Consider the following 23455-nt stretch of genomic DNA (forward strand, 5'->3'; position numbering starts at 1 on the left):
CTATCTTGTGAATGTTGATTCGGTATATAGATTTTAAATGATAAGTACGTCTGTAATTCATGCGGATATTATATCGGTCCAAAGATAGATTAATATTATCGGGCCGAATTACAGAAGTACTTGTGATGATGAATATGTGATGATTATTCGGTTCCATGTGAACAATGATTCAATCCAAAGATAGAATCATTGTTTGACAGGATTTATTGTCAGTATTTGATCATTGCACAAAATATCACTTACAAGTTAATATTTCTGTCCAAAGACTAAATATTAATGTTGTGCTAGATATTTTCTTTTTTTGTTGATGGAAAAATCCCAATGTGAATTTATTAATCAAGATGTAAAAAAAAATGTGTTCATGGTATTTTTTGTTTAATTTCAGTTAATGCTTCCGCATCTACAATATCTGCCAATGTCAATTCTATTCCTATACTGAATGGAAATAACTTTAAGGATTGGAAGGATAATGTTTTGATTATCCTCGGGTGTTTGGATCTAGACCTTGCGCTTCGGATTGATCGACCCATTATTACGGATCAAGGTTCCCTTGTTGAAAAACATGACCTTGAAAAATGGGAAAGACCAAATCGCATGTGTCTAATGATCATTAAACGAGGAATTCCAGAAACGTTTAGGGGTGATATCTCTGAAGTCACTAATGCTAAGGAATTCATTGAGGAAATTGAGAAACGTTTTGCAAAAAACGATAAGGCTGAAACAAGCACGCTTCTTACGAGTTTGACCTCAATGAAGTATAAGGGAAAAGGAAACATAAGGGAGTACATAATAGAAATGTCTCACCTTGCTTCAAAACTAAAAGCACTAAAGTTAGAGCTTTCTGATGAATTGCTCGTGCATTTGGTTTTGATCTCTCTTCCTACACAATTTAATCGGTTTAAGGTCAGTTATAACTGTCAGAAGGAGAAATGGACTCTTAATGAGTTAATTTCATATTGTGTGCAAGGAGAAGAGAGATTGAAGCAAGATCGGACTGAAAGTGCTCATTTGGCTTTAGGAAGTAATTTCAGAGATAAAAAGAATAAAAGGAAGAACCCTAAAGAAGCTGCAGGTGGTCCCGTGCAAAAGAAACAACAAACTAAAGAAAATGAGGAATTTAGTTGTTTCTTTTGTCGGCAATCCACACACTTGAAGAGGGACTGCACTAAATATCACGCATGGCGTGCAAAGAAAGGTGAATCTCTTACTTTAGTTTGCTCTGAGGTTAATTTAACTTCAGTACCGAGTCACACTTGGTGGGTAGATTCTGGTGCTACTACTCACATTAGTGTTTTTATGTAGGGTTGCCTGAGCTGCCGAAAGCCAAGTGATGATGAAAGATTCATTTTTGTGGGCAATGGAAAATCAGTTGAAGTTGAGGCTATTGGGAATTTTAGATTATTATTAAGAACTGGTTTTTATTTGGATTTGAAAGACACTTTTGTTGTACCGTCTTTTAGACGGAATTTGGTTTCTATTTCTGTTTTGGACAAATTTGGCTATTATTGTTCATTTGGAAATGGTCAGTTTAGTCTTTCTTTAAATTCAAATATTATTGCAAATGGTTCTTTGTCAGTTTATGATAATCTATATTTACTTGATACAATTGCCTTATATAATGAAACTTTGCATACAAGTAATTGCGGTACTAAAAGAAAATTAACAACTGAAAATTCTGCATCAATTTGGCACAAGCGTTTAGTTCATATATCTAAACACAGAATTGAAAGGCTTGTAAATGATGGAATTCTTGATTCTCTTGATTTTTCCAATTTTGAGGTTTGTATTGGATGTATTAAGGGAAAGCAAACAAACGTAAGGAAATTGGGTGCCAACAGAACTACAGACGTCTTAGACCTCATTCATATTGATATTTGTGGGCCATTCCCTACGGCTTCTTGGAATGGTCAACGATATTTTATTTTGTTCATAGATGATTATTCAAGATATGGCTACCTTTATCTCATTAGCGAGAATTCCCAAGCACTGGACGTGTTTAAGGCATACAAAGCTGAAGTAGAAAATCAGCTTGGTAAAAGAATTAAAGCTATCAGATCTGACCGTGGTGGTGAATACTATGGTCGATATGATTGATCAGAAGAACAACGTCCAGGACCATTTGCTAAATTCCTAGAGGAATGTGGAATTGTACCTCAATACACTATGCCAGGTTCTCCTCGCATGAATGGTGTATCTGAGAGACGAAACAGAACTCTTAAAGATATGGTAAGAAGCATGATTTCTCATTCTACTTTACTGGAATCTCTCTGGGGAGAAGCAATAAAGACTGCAGCATATATTCTCAATAGAGTTCCAACTAAAGCAACAACTAAAACTCCTTATGAGCTTTGGACCGGTAAAAAGCCAGTCCTAAAGCATTTTCATATTTGGGGATGTCCAGCATAAGCAAGGCCTTATAAGCCTCATGAAAAGAAATTGGACTCCAAAACAGTTAGTTGTTACTTTATTGGATATTCTGAGAAATCAAGGGGTTATAAGTTTTTTGTTCCCATGAACAGAACTATTTTTGAGACGGGAAATGCAGTGTTCTTTGAGGATATTGAGTTTGAGGGGAGAAATACTAAGGAATTTGTATTTGAAGAGGAATTTGTTCAAATTCCTATAATTGCTACTGATGATAATCATTAATTTATTTATGATATTAATCAAGAAGCAATTCCAGAACTTCAAGACAATAATACAAATCTTCCCATTGAAAATGAGGTAAACATTCCTGAAGAACAAACTCAACAACCTCAAGAACAAATGCCATTACGGAGATCCACGAGAGAAAGGAGAAATGCTATTTCGGATGACTATATTGTATTTCTCCAAGAACATGAGGATAGCGTTGAAATGATGGAAGATGATCCTATCAACTTACATCAAGCAATGCATAGTTCTAATTCTCATAAATGGATTATTGCCATGAATGAAGAAATTAAGTCTATGAAAGACAATGACGTTTGGGATCTAGTCTCATTACCTGAAGGTGCGAAACCTATTGGTTGTAAATGGATATTTAAAACCAAAAAGGATTCAAAGGGTGATGTAGAAAGATATAAGGCACGTCTTGTTGCAAAGGGTTTCACTCAGAGGGAAGGTATTGATTTTACAGAAACCTTTTCCCCTGTTTCGACAAAGGACTCTTTTAGGACGATCATGGCATTAGTGGCGCATTTTGATCTTGAGCTACACCAAATGGATGTTAAGACTGCGTTTCTAAATGGAAACATTGATGAAACAATTTTTATGAACCAACCAGAAAATTTTGTGGTGGGAGATCCAAACAAAATGGTTTGTAAACTAAAGAAATCCATATATGGTCTCAAGCAAGCTTCTCGTCAATGGTATCACAAATTTCATGAAATTATTATCTCCTTTGGTTTTGAGAGTAATTTAATTGATGATTGTGTATACCACAAATTTAGTGGGAGCAGACATATTTTTCTGATTTTATATGTTGATGATATATTGCTCGCTAGCAATGATACATGCTTACTGCATGAAACTAAAAGATTTCTTTCAACTAAGTTTGAAATGAAAGATCTTGGTGATGCCTCTTTTGTATTAGGAATTCAGATACATCGAGATCGTTCTCGAGGTATACTTGAATTGTCACAAAAGAGTTACATTGAAAATGTACTAAAGAGATATGGCATGCAGGATTGTAAATCAGGAAACACCCCCGTTGTTAAAGGAGACAAATTTTGTCTTCAACAATGTCCTAAGAATGATCTTGAAGTTAAAGAAATGCAGAAAATTCCTTATGCATCTGCAGTAGGAAGTTTGATGTATGCACAAGTCTGTACTCGACCAGATTTGGCATACATTGTCGGAATGTTAGGCAGATATCTGAGTAACCCTGGTATGGATCACTGGGTAGCAGTCAAGCGGGTTATGTGTTATTTGAAAAGAACTAAAGACTACATGCTCACATATAAGAAATCGGACCAACTGGAGATCGTTGGATATTCAGATTCGGATTTTGCTGGATGCCAAGACAGTCGGAGATCCACTTCAGGTTATATCTTCATGCTTGCTGGAGGAGCAATCTCATGGAAAAGTGTTAAACAAACACTCATTGCTTCTTCCACTATGGCCGCTGAATTTATAGCATGTCATGAGGCATCCAATCATGGAATGTGGCTGCAGAATTTTGTCACTGGGCTAAAGATTGTGAAAGGAATTGAAAGACCACTAAAGTTATTCTGTGACAATAAATCAGCAGTCATGTATTCGAACAACAATAGGAGTTCAACTAAGTCAAAGCACATTGACATCAAGTTCCTAGTTGTTAAAGAAAGAGTTTAGAGTGGTCATTTATATATAGAACATATTGGTACAAACTCGATGATTGCGGATCCGCTAACTAAGGGATTACCACCCAAGGTCTTTTTGGAGCATACTGCTCAAATGGGTGTTATGTTATTTGAAGATATTCAGATTTAGTGGGAGTTTGTTTCTATATATATGTATGTTATAAGACTTATTGATTACTGCAGTTTATGGATAATAAAGAATTTTGTTACACTCTGTTTATAGAAAATTTTGATCTCATTAGGGACCAGTTAGAAGTTGACATGATGGATCACACTGGATGTCATTTCTATGCTACACATCCGTACTATGATCTATGTCATTTAATTATATTAATATTCGTGATCATTGATGGGTTGAATTACGAACTAATGTAATTAAACCGCTTTGGTTCAATGTTGATATGATTAATGGACGAGATTGATTTGGAGTGACTTTAAATTATGATAGCCACATTATTTGCGCATAAAGATGAACACGTGTAATTATATATATTGTCCAAGTGGGAGATTGTTAGATTTATTGGACTAATAAATATAAATAATGTGTTTGGGCTATTTTTTTATTTGGAATTCAATAAAAATAAAGTGATCATTAAGTATTTATTATTTTTTATTGAATAAGTCACATAATTAATATAATTAATAGTACTGAACAGTTATGTGTAGAAACCGTCAATTTATTTATTATTTATGATGGTTAAATAATAAATAAATAAATAAATATAAAAGGGTTGTGGTTCCCCGATTCACAAGTCCGTCAGTTTTCATTTTCTCATTAACCTCCATCGTAAGAGAGAAGAAGGAAGAAAACCGCTTGTAGAATCGGAAGAGCAAACCCAAACTCAAAGATCTTCATCATGAATTCAGGTACGCTTCCGCTTCCGCTTGTTTAATCAACTTATGGACATAGAGAAATTTATGTATTAGGATTGTGATTCATCCATGTTAGATATTATCGATCTATAAGATTATAGATTAAAGCCTGAAAGAAATGAAATCTAATATGTATTGTTTAGAATCATGGACTAAAGAAAAATTCTACACCCAATTCCTTGAAGATTCAGTTTTATGTTAATAGTAGTTGATTAACTTCTACCCAAGGTCCCTATTTAAGCCAAGGGAGAACACATTGTCTAAGAATCATTCAAAGTCCAACTATCATTAACGCCTTGAATCCCTCATCGGAAGTTCAGTGCGTTGTCGGAGCGTGGTAAGATTCATTCTATGTCCATAGGAGCTTATTCTAAGTCCTTTAGAAGCTTTCTCAGGCACTTGTAAGAAATTAATTCAAGTTTAATCACAAATTTTCATTTCGTCTGATTGTTTCTCTCTAGTTCATCGTCCATTCACTTTGCTTTTAGATTTAAATTTCCATTCATAACATTAAAGTGTGATTTGGGAATATATTATGATGACTATCTACACAATTATTTATTCAAATTATTTAAGTTGTGATTTTGGCCAGAGCTCCGATGATGACGATTCATCTTTCTTGAGCTCCTTTTTTGAGGCTTAGACTCCTACAAGGTAGTAATATTTGAACTTGAGTAATGTTGTGTGATTCAATGATGACTTATGAATCGACAATGGAATGTGTAAGAAATTATGACTGATAGTCTTGTGATGATGCACAACTAATGATATGTTAGCCATGATACCTTTAGATAAATTATTCGGATTGATGATTGAGTTATGAGATCAATCTGTATCATGTAAGATGCTAATACTTGAGTTTATTGATCGATGTTATTTCTTTTATTTAAGCGTCTGAGGTGTTTTGTTTCGGTTAGTAGTAGTTACTATTGATTAAAATGTTATGGTTTTGGTTACCCTAGATAAGATGATTGAAGGATTGGAAAAACGGAAAAATAAAATCAACAAGATTTGTTTAGGTAAGTTCACGCATATGGTGTGTAGGCTTCCGGCAAAAGAAAAATACGCAAAGTGATATAAATTATTGAGAGACTAATTTTTAAGTTCGAGTTGTTGCTTAGGGGGTTCAATCAAAAAGAGTGAATAATCTATCAATAGATCTTCTCATTATTAGTAAAACATACTTATATTAGGGTATTTCTAGCAATAGTGACATATCAATATTTGGAGCTCGAGCAACTTGATGTGAAAACAAATTTTCTAGGGACAATTAGAGAATAAAATATATATGACTCAGCCAAACAGTTTCCAAGTTCTAGAAAAAGAAAAATATGTTGTGGAGAAATTTTTATACGGACATAAGTAGTCTCCAAGATAGTGTTATAAGAGGTTTGCTCTTTTAAGATGCTCTTAGCTACAACAAGAGTATAGATGATTGTTGTGTGTACTCCAACAAATTTAAGGACGACTCCTTCATATACCTAGTCTTATATGTTCATGAGATGTTGGTATCAGTAGAGATCAAGACATATGTTCAAAAACTAGAAGATCTTCTAAATGTTGAGTTTGAGATGAAAGATTATGGAGCAACTTAGAAAAGTCTAAGAATGGAGATTCTTATTGATATATGTGAGAAGAAACTTTTTCTTATAAAAAAAGTTACATTATTGAGAAGGTATTTTCAATGTTTGGGATGTCTTAGTTAAACTTATAGACACACCTTGTGCTTCTTATTTATCTTACTACTCCGTTTGCGCCTTAAACATATCATGAGGAGAGTGAGTATATGACTCAGGTTCCTTATTATGGCGTAGTAGGAAGTTTAATGTATGTTATGATCTTCACAAGGTTACATTTGACACATGTAATAAGTGTTGTGAGTATATTTATAATATAGGTAGAGAAGGAGCATGTTGGTCTCATAAATGAACATAATACACATTGTCTGATTATTGGTTATTTTGATTCTAACTATATTGAAGATATTGATAGTAGGAGATCTATGACTGATATGTATTCATACTTAAGGGTTCAATTGTTAGTTGGAAGACGATTCTACAACCTATTTTTACTTTCTCGGCAACAAAAGCATGGTACATGGTACTGACAAAAACTGTTAAAAAGGAAATACGATTGAAAGACTAATTAGTGATATAGGCCTATATCATGATCAAATAACTATCTTTGTGATAATATGATTGTTATATTCTTAGACAATGATGAAGTTCATCATTAACGATTTAAATATATTAACGTGAGATATCATTTTATGAGGAGTGAGAAGAGGATAAAAGTAAGGAAAGTAGGAACTACTCACATTCATGATGATATGTTCGTAAGGTTAGTTTTTCATAACAAGTTCCAACATTATTTTGACTTGCTTAATATTAAAAGTTGTTAAGTTTCATTAAGGGAAACTCTAGTGGAAAGAGAGGATAAAATATATGGGTCATCCAGGCTTTGACTAGTGCATATAGGCTATTTGGGCATTAACTAATATATTTAGGTCATCTCGGCATTGACTAATGCAATTGGACAATTTGGGAATTGACTAATGTATTTAGACCATTTGGGCTTTAAGTTATGCATATATGTCATCTAAGCATTGAATAATGCATATGGTACATGTTGATATTGATTAATGCATCTAGGTTATCTAGGAATTGACTAATACATTTGGGCCATCTCAGCATTGACTAATTTATCTATGTCATCTCGACATTGACTAATACATTAGGGTCATCTGGGCATTTACTAATGCACGTGGCAATCTAGGTATTGACTAATGTATCTAGGACATCTAGGTGTTGACTAATGCATATATGTTATATGGGAATTGACTAATGAATCTAGGCCATCTCAACATTAACTAATGCATTTGGGTCATCTCGTCATTTACTAATGCATATAGGTCATTTGGATATTATTTAATACTTCTCGAACACTTGACATTAGGTAACACATTTGTGTCATCTAGGCATTGACTAATGCATCTGACCATCTAGACATTGGCTAATGCCTATATGCCATCTATACATTCACTAATACATATGGGCCATCTTGGCATTAACTAAAAATTTGGGCTATCTCGGCATTGACTATTACATCTAGATCATCTCGACATTGATTAATGTATCTATGTCATCTCAACATTGACTAATTCATTTGGGACATCTTGGAGACTTAAAGTCAATGTGGAGATTTATTGAGTGAACTTGAATATTTAAGCTTTCTTGTTGGGATGACACAATTCTATATCTAGTAGGATTCTATATATGTTAGGATTAGAGTGTTTATTGGCTCAAATTTTGGGTAATTCGAGCTCCTTGGGTTCTTTAAATTTTTATTTTTTGATCCAATTCGAAACCAAACCGAATTCGAATAAAGCGGAACCGGTTCGAATTTAATTTTCGGTTCGAATTCAAACATAATTCGATTTTTTTACTTTTATTGTCAAATCAATTTTAAATTTGAATTATTCAAATTTTGGTTTCAAACCAAAATTTGAATTCAAAATTTATTATTTTCAACTAAGTTATCAAAACAATTAAAAAATATAAAATAAAAAACAAATTATAATAATAAAATGTATAACTATTAATTATATCTAATAAATTATATAATATGTAATAAAATAAATAATAAAAAATGAATTTGGTTTTTAGTTTGGTTTTCAAGTTGAAACCTTATTTGAATTCGAATTCCGTCGGATATTCGGTTGTGACCAAATATTGAACACCCCTAATTAGGATTCTATATATGTTAGAATTCTATATATGTTAAGATCCTATATCTGTTAGGATCCTATATTAGTTAAGTTTATGTATCGGATGGAACTTATTTAAATGTGTAACTGGTCACTTTAAAAATCTAAAGTCTTTTTCTTGAGAGCATTGTTTATGTCCTAATTTTGCATCTATTAGAGTTTCGGGGGACCAATTTTTATATAAACTCATGTTATAACCATAAATTGTTATGTCGTTATCCCTATTACCTATTATGATCTTCTCAATAATATTATGCTCTAGATGAACGTAACTAAGTTTTATCTTTGTGAATCACGTTAAAACTTTGTTTTCTTATTATTTATGTCATTACAATTAGTTCAAACACTTTGAAAATATAGAAGTAAAATAAGTTTTTTTGGGGGAAAAATGACTTAGTGTCATTTCAATAAAAATTCCCATAAAGGGAAAAATACCAAAATCATTGTTGTATCATACTAGACATGCCTATAAATGATTTTTAAACGAAAACAGTCTACGTAATTAAAAAACACACACAAGTTTTAGAGTTTTATCTCGCTAAAAAAATTTCTATTCAAGTTACTTCGTTGAATAAAATTTTCTAGTTCATGCATAAGTTCCAGTTATGCTCGGTTGTAGGTACGCGTCTCCACGTTTGTATATTTGAGCTCCTGTCGAAAATGATGTCTTCTCATGTCTCTTCAATGCTTCTTTGGATTCTTGAAAACGCTTTTGCATTCTGTTCTCGCCAGATATGATAAGCTGCATTTGAAGATATTCGAGCTGAATCTTTTACCTTTTACCTTGATTATCGCATCTTCTTTTATATATTTTCATTTCGTTGGTAAACTGGCCATTTCCATGTTCTTAGCAAACCTCTTCCATAGTTTCGAAACAAATGGACAACAATCGAATAAGTAATCAATCGTCTCATCGCTTCCTTCACATAGGCAACTCACATCTAGGATTTTCATGTATTTCCTGACCCGGTCTCTTGTATTTAATCTTTCCCGAAATGTATGCCAGGGAATAAATTGATGTATTAGGATCACCTTAGATGACCAGACCAAAGAAGCCCAATCAACAACCTATTATTTTTCCCTAATAGTATTCCACACTTTGCTTGATATTAACTTCTATTTTTCTTCATCTTCCCACCAATGTATGTCTGCTTGGTCATTAAATTGAATGTTGCTGATGTGTTCAAGAATTCGATGCGCTTTTGGTATTCGCCTAAGAAGCGAGTTCCATTGTCCATCTTCTATGTTTCTAACCTTTCCAGGTAAGTAGTCTCTTCTAGGGTTGTAAACGAATCTATACGAAGCGAATATTACTGTATTTGATTCGTATTCGTGAAACTATTCGAATATTCGTATTCGTATTCGAAATTTTTTCGAATAATTAATGTGATTCGTATTCGATATGAAATTGATATTCGTATTATTCGATTTGATTCGAGTATTCGATTCGATTTTTTTAAAACATATTTTATACAATTTATTCGAAAATTTGAAAATTAATATTTTTACATAATATATAACAATATTTAATAAAATTACCTAATAAAAATTAAATAATAATGTTCAAATTACGATTTCAATATTCAACTCCCAATATAATGCAATGCAAGCCATTAATTAAAACTTCCGCGTAACATAACATAAATAATAGTTATCAAAAGAACATTTCATTAAAGTGGTTTGTAAATCAATATTCGAATCCTTCATGGCTTGCAAATCAAGTGGTTTGCAACATGACATTGATCGGTTGTTCTTGCTCCTAAACAAAAATAAAAATCAATTAAAAATTTATTTATTTATGAAAACATGCATATAACTCAAATAAATTATAAAATAAATAGAGAACTCACATATGTCATAAGGGGTTTCTTGATCCCATGAATTTGACGAATCCAATCTGCTCCACAAATCAACACTTGTACCATATCAGATGTTAACCTTGATCGATAAGGATCCAACACTCGCGTTCCTGCACTAAATGTAGCCTCTAATGCCACTGTACTAATAGGGATAGCTAAAACATCACGAGCTAACTTGGATAGAATTTTAAACTTTAATTCTTGAGATTTCCACCAAGCCAAGGCATCAAACTGTACACTTGTATCCTCAACTTCATCATCTTTACCTTTTTTCTTATCTTTCTCCCCATCAGCATTCACATTCTCAATTCGCAAGGCACCATCACATTTATCATCATTTATCTCGATCATAGTTTTCTCCCCCTTTCATAACAAATATGTAATTAGAGCTTAAAATGTTAAAAAATATATTTATATTCTAAATGATATACAATATTTAATAGTCATATTAGATATGGTTTACAGCTGGTCAAGAAATACATGGCCGGAGAAGAAAGGACTCACCTGAGAAATCACTAGAGTAATATCGAGTGGAGAAGACGACGAGCGGAGAAGAGAACTACATGGAGGCGGCGGCGGCGACCGAAGTAACGTCGACTGGAGAAGAGAAGAGATGAGATGGAGGCGGTGGTAGGTTTAGAGTGATTAGCAGCAGAATGACTAGATGTGGGTTTCAAGTTTTCAACCGAAGAAATATATATATATATATACTAGGGTTTTAGAATAAATAATATTTATAAAATTAAAAGTATATATAATATATATATAATCGAATATTTAATCGAATATTAGCGAATACCGAATCGAATATCTTGATTTTGTATTCGTATTTGTTTATTAATCGAATTGAATCAAATATTTTTATTAGAATTTGAATCACAAAATTACGAATACGAATATCAAAATTCGAATACGAATATCGAATCGAATCAAAAGTATTTTATTCATTTACAACCCTAGTCTCTTCTTATACGTACGTTTCTGAATTCCTTCTTGCGCATTAACGGTTGATTTTCAAACCAAGGGTCGTGCCAGAACAATGTGTCTCTTCCATCTCCCAAGCGAATATCGAATAATGGTGTGACAATATTTTTCAGCTTTAGTATTTTCTTGAAGGACCAACCCATTCCTTCCTTTATATTGCTTGTCCATATGCTTGTCTCTTGTTTCATTTATTGAGTGTGAACTCATTTGATCCAAATAAATTCTTGTTTTTTCAATGGCCCAAAGATGTTTGTATGTTAGTTCCTTGTTCCATTCAACACTATTTTTTAGTCCGATTCCACCTTCCTCCTTTGGCTTACATAATGCAGTCCACTTTTACTTTTTTCCACCTCTCTCACTGTAGCCCCATATGAAGTTCCTCATCAGTGTGTCAAATTCCTTCATTATTTTTTTGGGAGTACAAGCTATTGTGTAGAGTAATCTACAATTCACATAACCATGCTCTTAACCAGTTTGATCCTTCCTACATAAGTGAGTTTCCTTGTTGCCCAACCTGAAATTGTAGTCTTAACCTTCTCGATAAGTGGCTTGCAATGTGAAATTTGTATATGTTTTTCCGTTAGAGGGATCCCTAATTATTTAACTAGGAGGCTTCTTTCTACTATACCCATGATTCTGTAGATGTTTACCTTCGTCTCCTCCTTCACTCCTCCATAGAATGCCCAACTTTTGTTCTCGTTGATTGTCAAACTTGTAACCTCTGAAAATAAATATTAGTGCATCCCTTACCGTTTTTATGGAGCCTACGTCTTCTTGTGCAACAATGAACAAGTTGTCAGCAAAGCATAAGTGGTGAATCTCCTCCTCCTAACAGAATGGGTGAAAGCTATATGGTCGATTTTTTCGGAATATCGTAAAAATGTTCTCAAAGATTGCCATGATGATGACAAAAATGTAAGAAGAGAGGGCCCCTACCTCACTCTGTTTTCACCCTTGAAGTAGTCTCCGTGGATTCTATTGACGCAAACTACAGAACGAGAGGTAGAAACGCATTGTAAGATCCATTCAATAAAAATCATAGGAAATCCAGATACAACCATGAAGTCTCAAATGACTTCCCATCTAACAGAATCAAAGGCCTTTTTTATATTAATTTTAAAAGCCACTCTCGTGGATATTTTTTCCCGTAACCTTTAAGAAGGTTCTGCATGAGCAAAATATTATGAGAGATAGTTCAACCGGGGATAAATGCAGATTGAAATCAGTTGGAAAGAATTTTGGAAATTATTTTATTAATGACATTGCAGCAGAAATTCGGTCTTAAATTTTGAACCTTTTCAGGAACCGGGATTTTGGGAATCATGGTCAAATTTGTAGTGTTCCACTACTTAAGTATCTTTCTATTATTGAAGAATTCTAGAACCCCTTCAGTAACATCGTGACCCACAACCGAACCGTTTTCTTTAAATAATTGAGCATTGAATCCATCTGGGCCTGAGCTCTTGTTCCCTTTGATGCTAAACAAAGTTGCCTTGACGTCTTCTCTTATGACCACCTTGATTAATTCTTGATTGTCTTCACCTGAAACCTTCTTGTCGATGATCTGGTACAAGGTGTTAAAATAGATCGACTGCTATTTTTTTGTTCCCATAAGCTGTTTGTAGAACCGGACAGCAAGATCGTGAATGTCTTTTTGCCCTTGCACATATTCGTCGTTATCATTCTTCAGCCTATATAAATTTTTTATCTGATCCCTAGTCATACATTTCTAATAGAAGAAAGTTGTGTTTTTGTCTCCGAGTGAAAGCCAATTATGCCTTGACTTTTGTCTCGCAAAACTCTCCTTTAATAAACTTAGCTTCATGAAATTATCAAGGGCAACCTTTTCTTCATCATTAAGTTTCTCTTCATTGTCTCCTCCAAGTAACTGACTTTGGACATCTTCCAATTCATTATTATATATTTTTTTGATTATACTAGATTAAACAAATTTAATTATACTATTTAAATCATTAATCAAATACTATATTAAACAAAATTAATTTTTAGATTATAATTAAGTTATGAAACTTGGTTTTGATAATTTAGTTTAAATAATCAAAAAATGAAAAATTATTAAATTATAATTGTTAAGTCATATCAAGTATATTAATATATTTAATGATAACAATAAGGTATTATAGTACAGTGGTAAGTACTCAAGTCTGTCACACGGGTAACAAGAGTTCGAATCTCACTAGGTGCAAATAATAATTGGAGTTTTATTATTTCAAGAAAGCGATCGAGCGGTCAGATGTTTTAAAAGTGCATCTGGTTGTGTGCGTCCAAAATACCGAATTGGCCACGTAGACGCATCTGGTAATATTGAAGTTGTGAAAAACCGGAAGCGCTTCCAAAATACCGAAACTGCAACGTATGCGAGCAAATACTGAAATGAATAGTGCATCCGGCTGGATTTTTGGAAAACGACCAAGCGGTCAGATTCCTGAAGAAGTATCCATCCGGCTAGATATCTCAACAAATGAATGACTGCCATGTATGCGCTATTAGTCAAATTGCCTGTCCACCATCCAGTACACCACAATCTTAAAAACATTCTCTGATGTATTATCCTAACACTCATCCAACGGAAGGAGGACAAGTGTCCATTGAAGAAGATCTGACCATTGCTGTGCTTTAGATATATAAGAAGATTAAAGGAAAATAAAAAGCAGACTTGGCTCTTAGGGTTCTCTTCAAAATTAAAAACTCTCTCTCTCTATAAGCAGATTTCAAAAACTCCTTGTCTTAGCACTTTTGTGAGAGATTGTTCATACCGAAAATATTTGTATAACTTTTCTATATAGTGAGTTCTTTGTAAGTTGATAGAGTGTCTATCAACGAGTGTTGTGTACTAGAAGTTTGGAAACAGACAGTGTCTAAGTCCTGGTTGTCCGACCGGGTATGTGTAGTGGTTCTATTCAAACCAAATCTTCTAGTGAATATCCTTCTCGAGGTCGAGAAGAAGGGGTGACGTAGAAGAGTTTACTCAGAACATCCATAAACAATCCTTGTGTCTTGTGTTATTTACATTCAACATTTTCTAACCCTTTTCTACTGCTTCAAGTCTAAAAAAATAGTTCCGCACTTGACTCCGTTCAAGAGTTTGTGAAGACTTGCGAAGCATAAAAATATATATTAACTTCTAACAAAGTTAATATCAAATGAAGGTTTTTGTGGTTAACAATACTTGGTAAACCCCCTCCTATTTTTGACTCTTTTCCTAACAAGTGGTATCAGAGCAAGGGTGTTAGATAAAATCAGACCGGTTCAAATAAACCTAACTTAAATAAACTTTCCATGCAGGAACAAGGAAACGGACTGGATAAACAAAAAGAACCGGCTAAAGAAAACTAACCGGTCAAGCTAGTAAACCAACCAAGAATACCTGAAACTTGACCGCACAAAGAAAGGATTGGCCAAAGCAAAACCGGAAACATCAAACAGCCGATCAGCCACAAGGCAGAGGAATAACCGGAAGAAGTCCGGTTACATCACTCATACCAAAAGCCATTCGGTTAAGACAAATGGCCGACCAGTACAAAAAGACAATTCAGGTATCTGCTGAGAATGATACCAAAGGAACAGACTGAACACTTCCATATCCATACAAGTCTGAGGAAAGACTGTAGGCTGCAGAAGACAGTACTACCGGATCTTTCCACTTCGGGATAAGTCAGAAAGAAGATCTTCCAAGTACAGACAACTGTCCAATAGACAGTGCCTACATTGAGTAAAAGACAAACCTAGCAGGTCTGTCTTACATACCGGAAGAACAGACCGCCAGGTCTGAGACAGAACACCAGGTCTGAGGTTGAACATCAGGTCTGAGGAAACGACCGCAGGTCTGAATCACTGAAACACTGAATCACTGCACCTCTGATCAGCCAATCAGATTCAAGGCAGTGAAATATGACCGTTGACATATTTCACCTATAAAAGGGACAGTTGAAGAAGAGTAAATGCGGGACACAGAGCGACACAGTGGGACAAGTGAGAAACTCTAAGAACATTTATTAAGATTGTGTTATTCTAAGAAAGCCTAAGTGCAAAAGCTAAAGTGTGTTTTACAATTTCGGTGTAAACCGTAATAGTGTTATCGAGCAGGAAATAAGTCTCGATCGGATTGTACTTGTATTCCTTAGTCAATATCCTTCTCGCGGTTTCGAGAGGAAGGTGTGACGTAGGAGTTTTATCTCCGAACATCCATAAAATCTGTCTTGTTATTTACTATCTGCCGGTTTCACTATCTAACCGATCTATACCGCTCCAACATACCTAATCCCATCTAAGCCGAATTTCCAAACTACCGAAACCGACCCATCAATTCTCAAATCTCCATCATTTAAAACCGATTCTGCCTATCATATAAGCGTGCCGCTTCAATCTAAAAGCAAACCTCTTCCGCACTTGAACCAAGTTCAAGGGTTTGTGACAGGTTGTGTAGTATTGAAATCCCGATGTTAATCTTTAACCGGATTAACCACCACCCTTCGAGTGAGAACCGCTAACCGGTCCAACCCCCGGTCCTCCAGCGACTACCTAGATCCTAACAAAGGGTTTTTCTATTCTCAAGCAATCATATATCATCATGTATTTCATCAACAAGCCTCCAATGTTCAACAATGAAGAGTATGATTATTGGAAGATTCGTATGCAGGTGCATCTGACATCTCAAGACGACGACATGTGGAATGTTATCACTGATGGCCCAATAAAGATTGAAAAGTCAAGATGTGAGTGGACAACTGAAGATAAAAGAAAGGCCAACCTTGATAACTTGGCCAAGAACTCCTTGTGCAAAACTCTTAACATGGAACATGTTTGGCAAAATCAAAGCATGTTCCACTACCAAGGAGATATGGGAGAAGATTATCCAACTTTATGAGGGCAATGAGCAAACAAGAGTGAATACACTCATAGTTGCTACTCAGAAGTTTGATGGCATCAAGATGCATCCCGGGGAGACGCTGAACGAATTTGACGAGCGCTTCACCAGCATTGTAAATGAACTTTCCACTCTGAGAAAGGTCTATGGCAACAAAGAAATCATTATCAAGGTGTTGAAGGCTCTTCCTAGTGCTTGGGACATTAAGGTGACGGTGATGAGTGAGTCCAGAAACCTCCACAAAATGGAGTTGCACGACATGTTTGCCGATCTGAAAATCCATGAGTTCGAGATGAACTCTAGGAATGAAGATGAGCCCTCATCCTTAACCACAACTAAGGCATTGGTGTCCGCTATTGAGTCATCTGTTCCATCATCCATCAAGTCAGCTGAGTAGATCAGCGAAGTTGCGATGACTTTATTTGTCAAGAATTTTTGCAAATTTATGAGTAAGAATTAATTTAACTCATCTTTCAATAATAACTATAATGACTCTAAGGCTAACATACAGTGTTTTAATTGTGATACTCTAGGTCACTACAAGTCCGAATGCCGAAAGACAAGGAAAGATGACAAGAAGCATGCTAATCAGAAACATAAGGAGGATCATAAAACATCCAAGCATTAGAAGGACCAGAAGATGCTGATGGATGAAGAAAGAAAAAGCAAATGGGCGAAAAGAGATTCAAACTCAAGCTCATCCAGCGATAACGGTGATGAGGACATCAAATGTTTCATGACAAACGATGATGAGGAATTTAATTTCTCCTCTGAAGAGTTCACTCGGGAAGACTTGAGTACTACACTCAATTATATGGTCATTGAGTACAAGAAATTGTCTGATCTCGTTTCAACTCAACTAGACAATATGATTAGTAAGACAAATGAACTATCCTCTAAGAATGAGAAGCTCAAGGAGACAGTTCAAATGTTTACTAAAGAAAATGAGAAAGCCAACTACGTAATCGATGCATGGACAAAATCTGGGGATGTAGTCAATTAGATGACAAGTGAACTAAGGCCTGCCAAATGCTAATGTGGTCTAGGCTATGAAAACAGCAACCCAGACAAGTCTACAAAGAAGTTGAAACCCAACAAAGAAAAACTTTATTCAATAAGTTTTGTCAAAGGATAGTCAACTAAAAAGGGAACTGATCTAAGATGTGATGATTTGACTTCAAAGGATGAAGTGGTTTATGTTAAGCCAACTTCAAGTTGGCTGAAACATGAGAGAAAGACAGCCAGTTGGTATGGCAAGGAAAAACTTGACAGGAGGTGAAGAAATGTTCACCAAAAATATCATTTGAAGCTAAAGAATCATCAGCAGGCAGTCAGAAATCTGCCAAATTTACCACACACGCACACAATGGGAAATCCATAAGCATAATTAAGGTATGGATTCCCAAAGGACTAATCCATCAAGGACCCAAAGAAAAATGGGGACCAAATGTGTTATTGTCTATGAATGCAGATAAAACAGGATAGCAACGTGGAAGGTTATGCATGACATCTGGACAGCCGGCTGCTGACAGACATAGCATATGACAAGCAATAAGCATGAAGTGGCTAACATCCTCACGAAGCCAACTCTCAAGTCTAAGTTTTCTTACCTTAAAAATATTTTAGAATTGTTAGATTACGATAATGCATAAACTGATTTAATTATAAACTCGCATGGTTTTGATAATTTAGTTTAAATAATCAAAAATGGAGAAATTGTTAGACGAAGTCACTGGTTTGATAATTTATTCTAAACAATCAAAAAGGGAGAAATTGTTAGAATAAGATTTTAATTAACTTAGGATAATTAAAATAATAGATTTTATAAGTTATAAATGATTTCACTTGGTTTTGATAATTTAGTTTAAATAATAAAAATGGGAAAATTGTTATATTATGATTTAGTTATGAACTCACCTGGTTTTGATAATTTAATTTAAATAATTAAAAAGAGAGAAATTGTTAGATTATAATTGTTAAGTCATATCAAATATATTAATATATTTAAAGATAACAACAAGGTGTTATAGCATAGTGGTAAATACTCCCGTCTATCACACAGATATCTAGGCTTCGAATCTCACCAGATGCAAATAATAACTGGAGTTTTATTATTTAATGGAAGCGACCGAGCAATCAAATGTCTGAAAGTGCGTCCGGTTGTGCATGTCTGGCTGGATGCAAGTCTGGTTGTGTGGCTAGTCTGGATGCAAGTCTGGTTGTGCGTGTCCGACTCGGCTGGATGCAAGTCCGGTTGTGTACGTCCGGCTCGGCTGAATATCTAAAATACGAAAGTTATGAAAAACCAGAAGCGCCTCCAAAATACTAAAATTTCCACGTAGGCGCATCCGCAATACCAAAATTCTTAAAAACCGAAAGTACCTCCAAAATACCGAAATTGCCACGTAGGCGCATCCGTCAATACTAAAGTTGTGAAAAAATGGAAGCGCCTCCAAAATACCGAAACTGCCACGTATGCAAGCAATTACCGAAATGAATAGTGCATCTGGCTAGATTTCAAGAAAGCGAACGAGCGGTCAGATTCCTAAAGAAGCATCCATGGAAGGAGGACAAGTGTCAATTGAAGAATATTTTACTATTTCTATGCTTTGGATATATAATAAGATCAAAGGAAAATAAAAAGTAGACTTGGCTATCGGGGTTCTCTTGAAAATTAAAAACTCCCTCTACAAGCAGATTTCAAAAGCTCCTTGTCTTAATACTTTTGTTAGAGATTGTTCATATCGAAAATCTTTGTATCCCTTTTATATATTATGAGTTCTTTGTAAGTTGATAGAGTGTCTATCAACAAGTGTTGTGTGCAGTTCGGAAATAGACAATGTTTAAGTTTTGGTTGTCCGATCGGGTTTGTGTAGTGGTTCTATTAAACCAAATCTTATATTGAATATTCTTCTCGAGGTCGAGAAGAAGGGGTCACGTAGGAGAGTTTACTCCGAACATCCATAAACAATCATTGTGTCTTATGTTCTTTACATTCAACATTTTTCAACCCCTTTTCTTTCGCTTCAATTATAAACAAACAGTTCCACACTTGACTTCGTTCAAGAGTTCGTGAAGATTTGCGAAGAATACAAACATATATTAACTTCTAATAGAGTTAATATCAAACGAAGGTTTCAGCGGTTAACAATACTTGGCCAACCCCCTGCTATTGCTGAATCCTTTCCTAACATTAGTTATTATATATTTTTATTAAAAAAAGGTTAAAGTATATTAAAAATGGAAAAAATCTTTTAAACAAAACCAATAGGATCGGTGTTGACAATAGAGACTAGGGTCTGACTGTTGTGAACAGCTTATAAACGATTCGATAATAATCATGTGAAGGATTAATATATGTTTCTATTCTTCACAAATCCTTCGAACTCTTGAAACAGATTCAAGTGCGGTAGTTTTTGTCGGATTTGAAGTTGTGAACTGATGGAAGATGAATGATAACAAGTAAAGATCATAGGGAGTTTATGGATGTTCGAAGATAAAACTCCTACGTCGCCCCTTCTTCCACAACCGAAAAGATATCCACAAAATACTTTAAAAAAATACAACTTACTGAGCTAGCTAACTCTCTATTGAATAGAACAACCTCTGTTCAACTTACAATATTCTCAACAATATTCTTACAGCTAGATAGTAATTGATTTTTTCTCTTGAGCTTGAATGAAATAAATCAGTAGGAGCAAGAGGAAATGAGTAAGCAAAATGTTCAAGTCCATAACAAGTGATTTGTCCGTTGTCCTTGAGCATCTATTTGTAGTAGAAGGACACCAATAGTTGAATCTTCTTTGTGGACACGCGACAAGTGTCCGTTGGAAGGCCTTCCATAATACCAAAATACAGTAGACTCTGAGCAAATGGATCGTGGACTTACCGAACTGGGAGTGTGCCGAATATCCTCTGAAATTATCTTGTACTAGACAAGCAATTGGAAGGATATTTGTGTACGTGGCGTTCGTTCATTTGATACAATTAGTTGGCTTGTCAGACTACACAGAAGTGAGTGGAGCAGGAGTAGCAGACAACTAGTAGATCGTGGTTAGACATATGCTTTCTTCAGATGGCTGCTAAAGCAATGTATTAGACGTGCTCTGTTAGACCAAGTCTAAAGGAGTTAGACATCCTCGTCTAACTAGGCGTCCCTTTAGACCAAGTCTAAAGGAGTTAGACGTCCTCTTCTAATTGCGCGTCCCTTTAGACCAAGTCTAAAGGATTTAGACATCCTCGTTTAACTATGCATCCCTTTAGACCAAGTCTAAAAGAGTTAGACGTCCTTGTCTGACTACGCATCCCTTTAGACCAAGTCTAAAGTAGTTAGACGTCCTCGTCAAACTACACATCCCTTTAAACCAAGTCTAAAGGAGTTAGACGTACTCCTCTAACTATGTATCCCTTTAGACTAAGTCTAAAGGAATTAGACGACCTCGTCTAACTACGCTTCCCTTTAGATCAAGTCTAAAGAGTTAGACTACCACGTCTAACTACCTATCCCTTTAGACCAAGTCTAAAGGATTTAGACATCCTCGTTTAACTACGCATCCCTTTAGACCAAGTCTAAAAGAGTTAGACGTCCTTGTCTAACTACGCATCCCTTTAGACCAAGTCTAAAGGAGTTAGACGTCCTCGTCAAACTACACATCCCTTTAAACCAAGTCTAAAGGAGTTAGACGTACTCCTCTAACTATGTATCCCTTTAGACTAAGTCTAAAGGAGTTAGACGACCTCGTCTAACTACGCTTCCCTTTAGATCAAGTCTAAAGGAGTTAGACTATCTCGTCTAACTACCTATCCCTTTAGACCACGTCTAAAGGAGTTAGACGTCCTTGTCTAACTACGTTTTCCTATAGACCACGTCTAAAGGAGTTAGACTACCACGTTTAACTATGTTTCCCTTTAGATCATGTTTAAAGGAGTTAGACTATCACGTCTAACTACGTTTCCCTTTAGACCACGTCTAAAGGAGTTAGACTACCACATCTAACTACGTTTCCTTTTAGACCACGTCTAAAGGAGTTAGACTACCATGTCTAACTTCTTCTAATTAGCCTACTTAGACCACGTCTAAGTTAGCACAGTCTAATGCACCTACGCACAACAAAATAGACAACTTAATTTTATTCTAATTAAACATCTAGCTTTATTCTAATTAAACATCATCAAAATTCAGTTGTTTAATGTTTCATAGCTTTTGTTATTTCTAAGTTAATTACTTCTCACTTAATTAACTCTTTTCTTTACTTTGTTTTTAATTTTTCCCAACAAAACGAAAAAGTATTATATGAAAAAATAAAAAATAAAAATAAAAAAAGAAGAAAAAATGGTACTATTTAAATTATGAAGCTCGTAAATTCTCGTGAATAACGATTTACTCCACGACAGACTCTACTAACTTTTCTTGAACTAATCTTCGAAAATTTCATAATAATTGTATTATGAATGATACATATTAGGCGACTACGATCATTGAAAGTTAGACGATTTCTCTCCAACCAGATAATCCACCAAAAAATAATTGAAATGATTACTCAAATATGTCGATCTTCCATATTAGTCGCATTAATCCAAACATTCCAATTGACAATCATGTACAATAAACTTATATAGAGATATTTGAAAAGTTCATTTTATTAGCTAAAAATATTATAAATTAAAAGGACTTCAAATAAGCATATATATTTATATATCTTAATTTACTCGATTCAACAAAAAATAAATTAGAGTTATGAATAGAAAATTGAAGTCACGATGGACATGATAATGTTAAATTTCTACACTATAAAAGATAATGTGGAGTGATTATGAACGGATCTAAAAATTAGAGTTGGAGCATGCTTGAAAATTAATTTTGGGTGGGTTGGAAGAAAATGAAAGGAAAATTATGAATGAAATAGATAAATTAATGTGAGTTTTGCCTTCTTTGAGAATTAAATAAGGAAATAATTATAACCCCAAGAATTCCCTTTCCATAGCTTAGCACGTGTTTGGACGACGCGTGACAATACCGGGGATCGCGGGATAGCTTGAGGTTCAATTTGTTTTAACCTTGGTTTGCGTGTCAGACATATTTAAAACAAAATTATTTTAAAAGATTAAAAACCGATTTAAATTAATCAAATATAACAAAATCAAAAGATTATTTATTTGAAAACAGAGTCGCCAAATGGTTTTAGAAAAATTAGTAAAATGTATGTGTATAAACGTACTTTATACCAAAGTTTCTATGAGGGGTTTGGTTTTTGGTTACGCTCGGGAAAGAGCTTTCGCGATATGTTTGACGCGCCCGTCGAAGGACATTTTTATTTTATTAAAACAAAGTCTGGCTATTATGAGATTTATTTATAACATTTATTTCCTTTAATTAGTAGTCTTGGGGTACTAAACAAGATTAAGTTTAGATTACGTAAATAACTATACAAAATTATTTAAAAGGGCGTACCTGCGATTGTGTTGATATAACTAAGTAAAACCCCTGAAAAATATCAGAAAAGTTTTAAAATTTAAAAATAAATTCCAAACGGGAATATCCCGAGAATATTTAAATATCATTTTATGACCTTCCGGGATTATTTGAAAATGAATTGGGGTTCTATAATTACAAAATTAATTTTAGATTTTGAAAAGTAGAACTAAATTGGCCTTAAGACCGGGGTCCTAGGGTCTGGATTCGCTTTTTCCGATCTGGACTTAGACGGGCTCGATCTAGATCGGGAATGTTTGAATTAGGGCTCGGGAGCGTGGGTCCATGAAT

The 23455-nt window shown here is 34.6% G+C and overlaps 1 protein-coding gene across 1 annotated transcript; it reads left to right on the plus strand.

Annotated features, from left to right (window-relative positions):
• Positions 1-686: 686 nt before the first annotated feature.
• LOC124937666 lies at positions 687-1434 on the plus strand. Its single transcript, XM_047477969.1, has 2 exons — positions 687-1195; positions 1303-1434. The coding sequence occupies exons 1-2, from the start codon at positions 751-753 to the stop codon at positions 1329-1331; spliced, it is 474 nt and encodes a 157-aa protein (XP_047333925.1). The 5' UTR covers positions 687-750; the 3' UTR covers positions 1332-1434.
• Positions 1435-23455: the final 22021 nt, after the last annotated feature.

Source organism: Impatiens glandulifera, chromosome 1, assembly GCF_907164915.1.
Source record: "Impatiens glandulifera chromosome 1, dImpGla2.1, whole genome shotgun sequence".
Classification (NCBI taxonomy): Eukaryota; Viridiplantae; Streptophyta; class Magnoliopsida; order Ericales; family Balsaminaceae; genus Impatiens; species Impatiens glandulifera.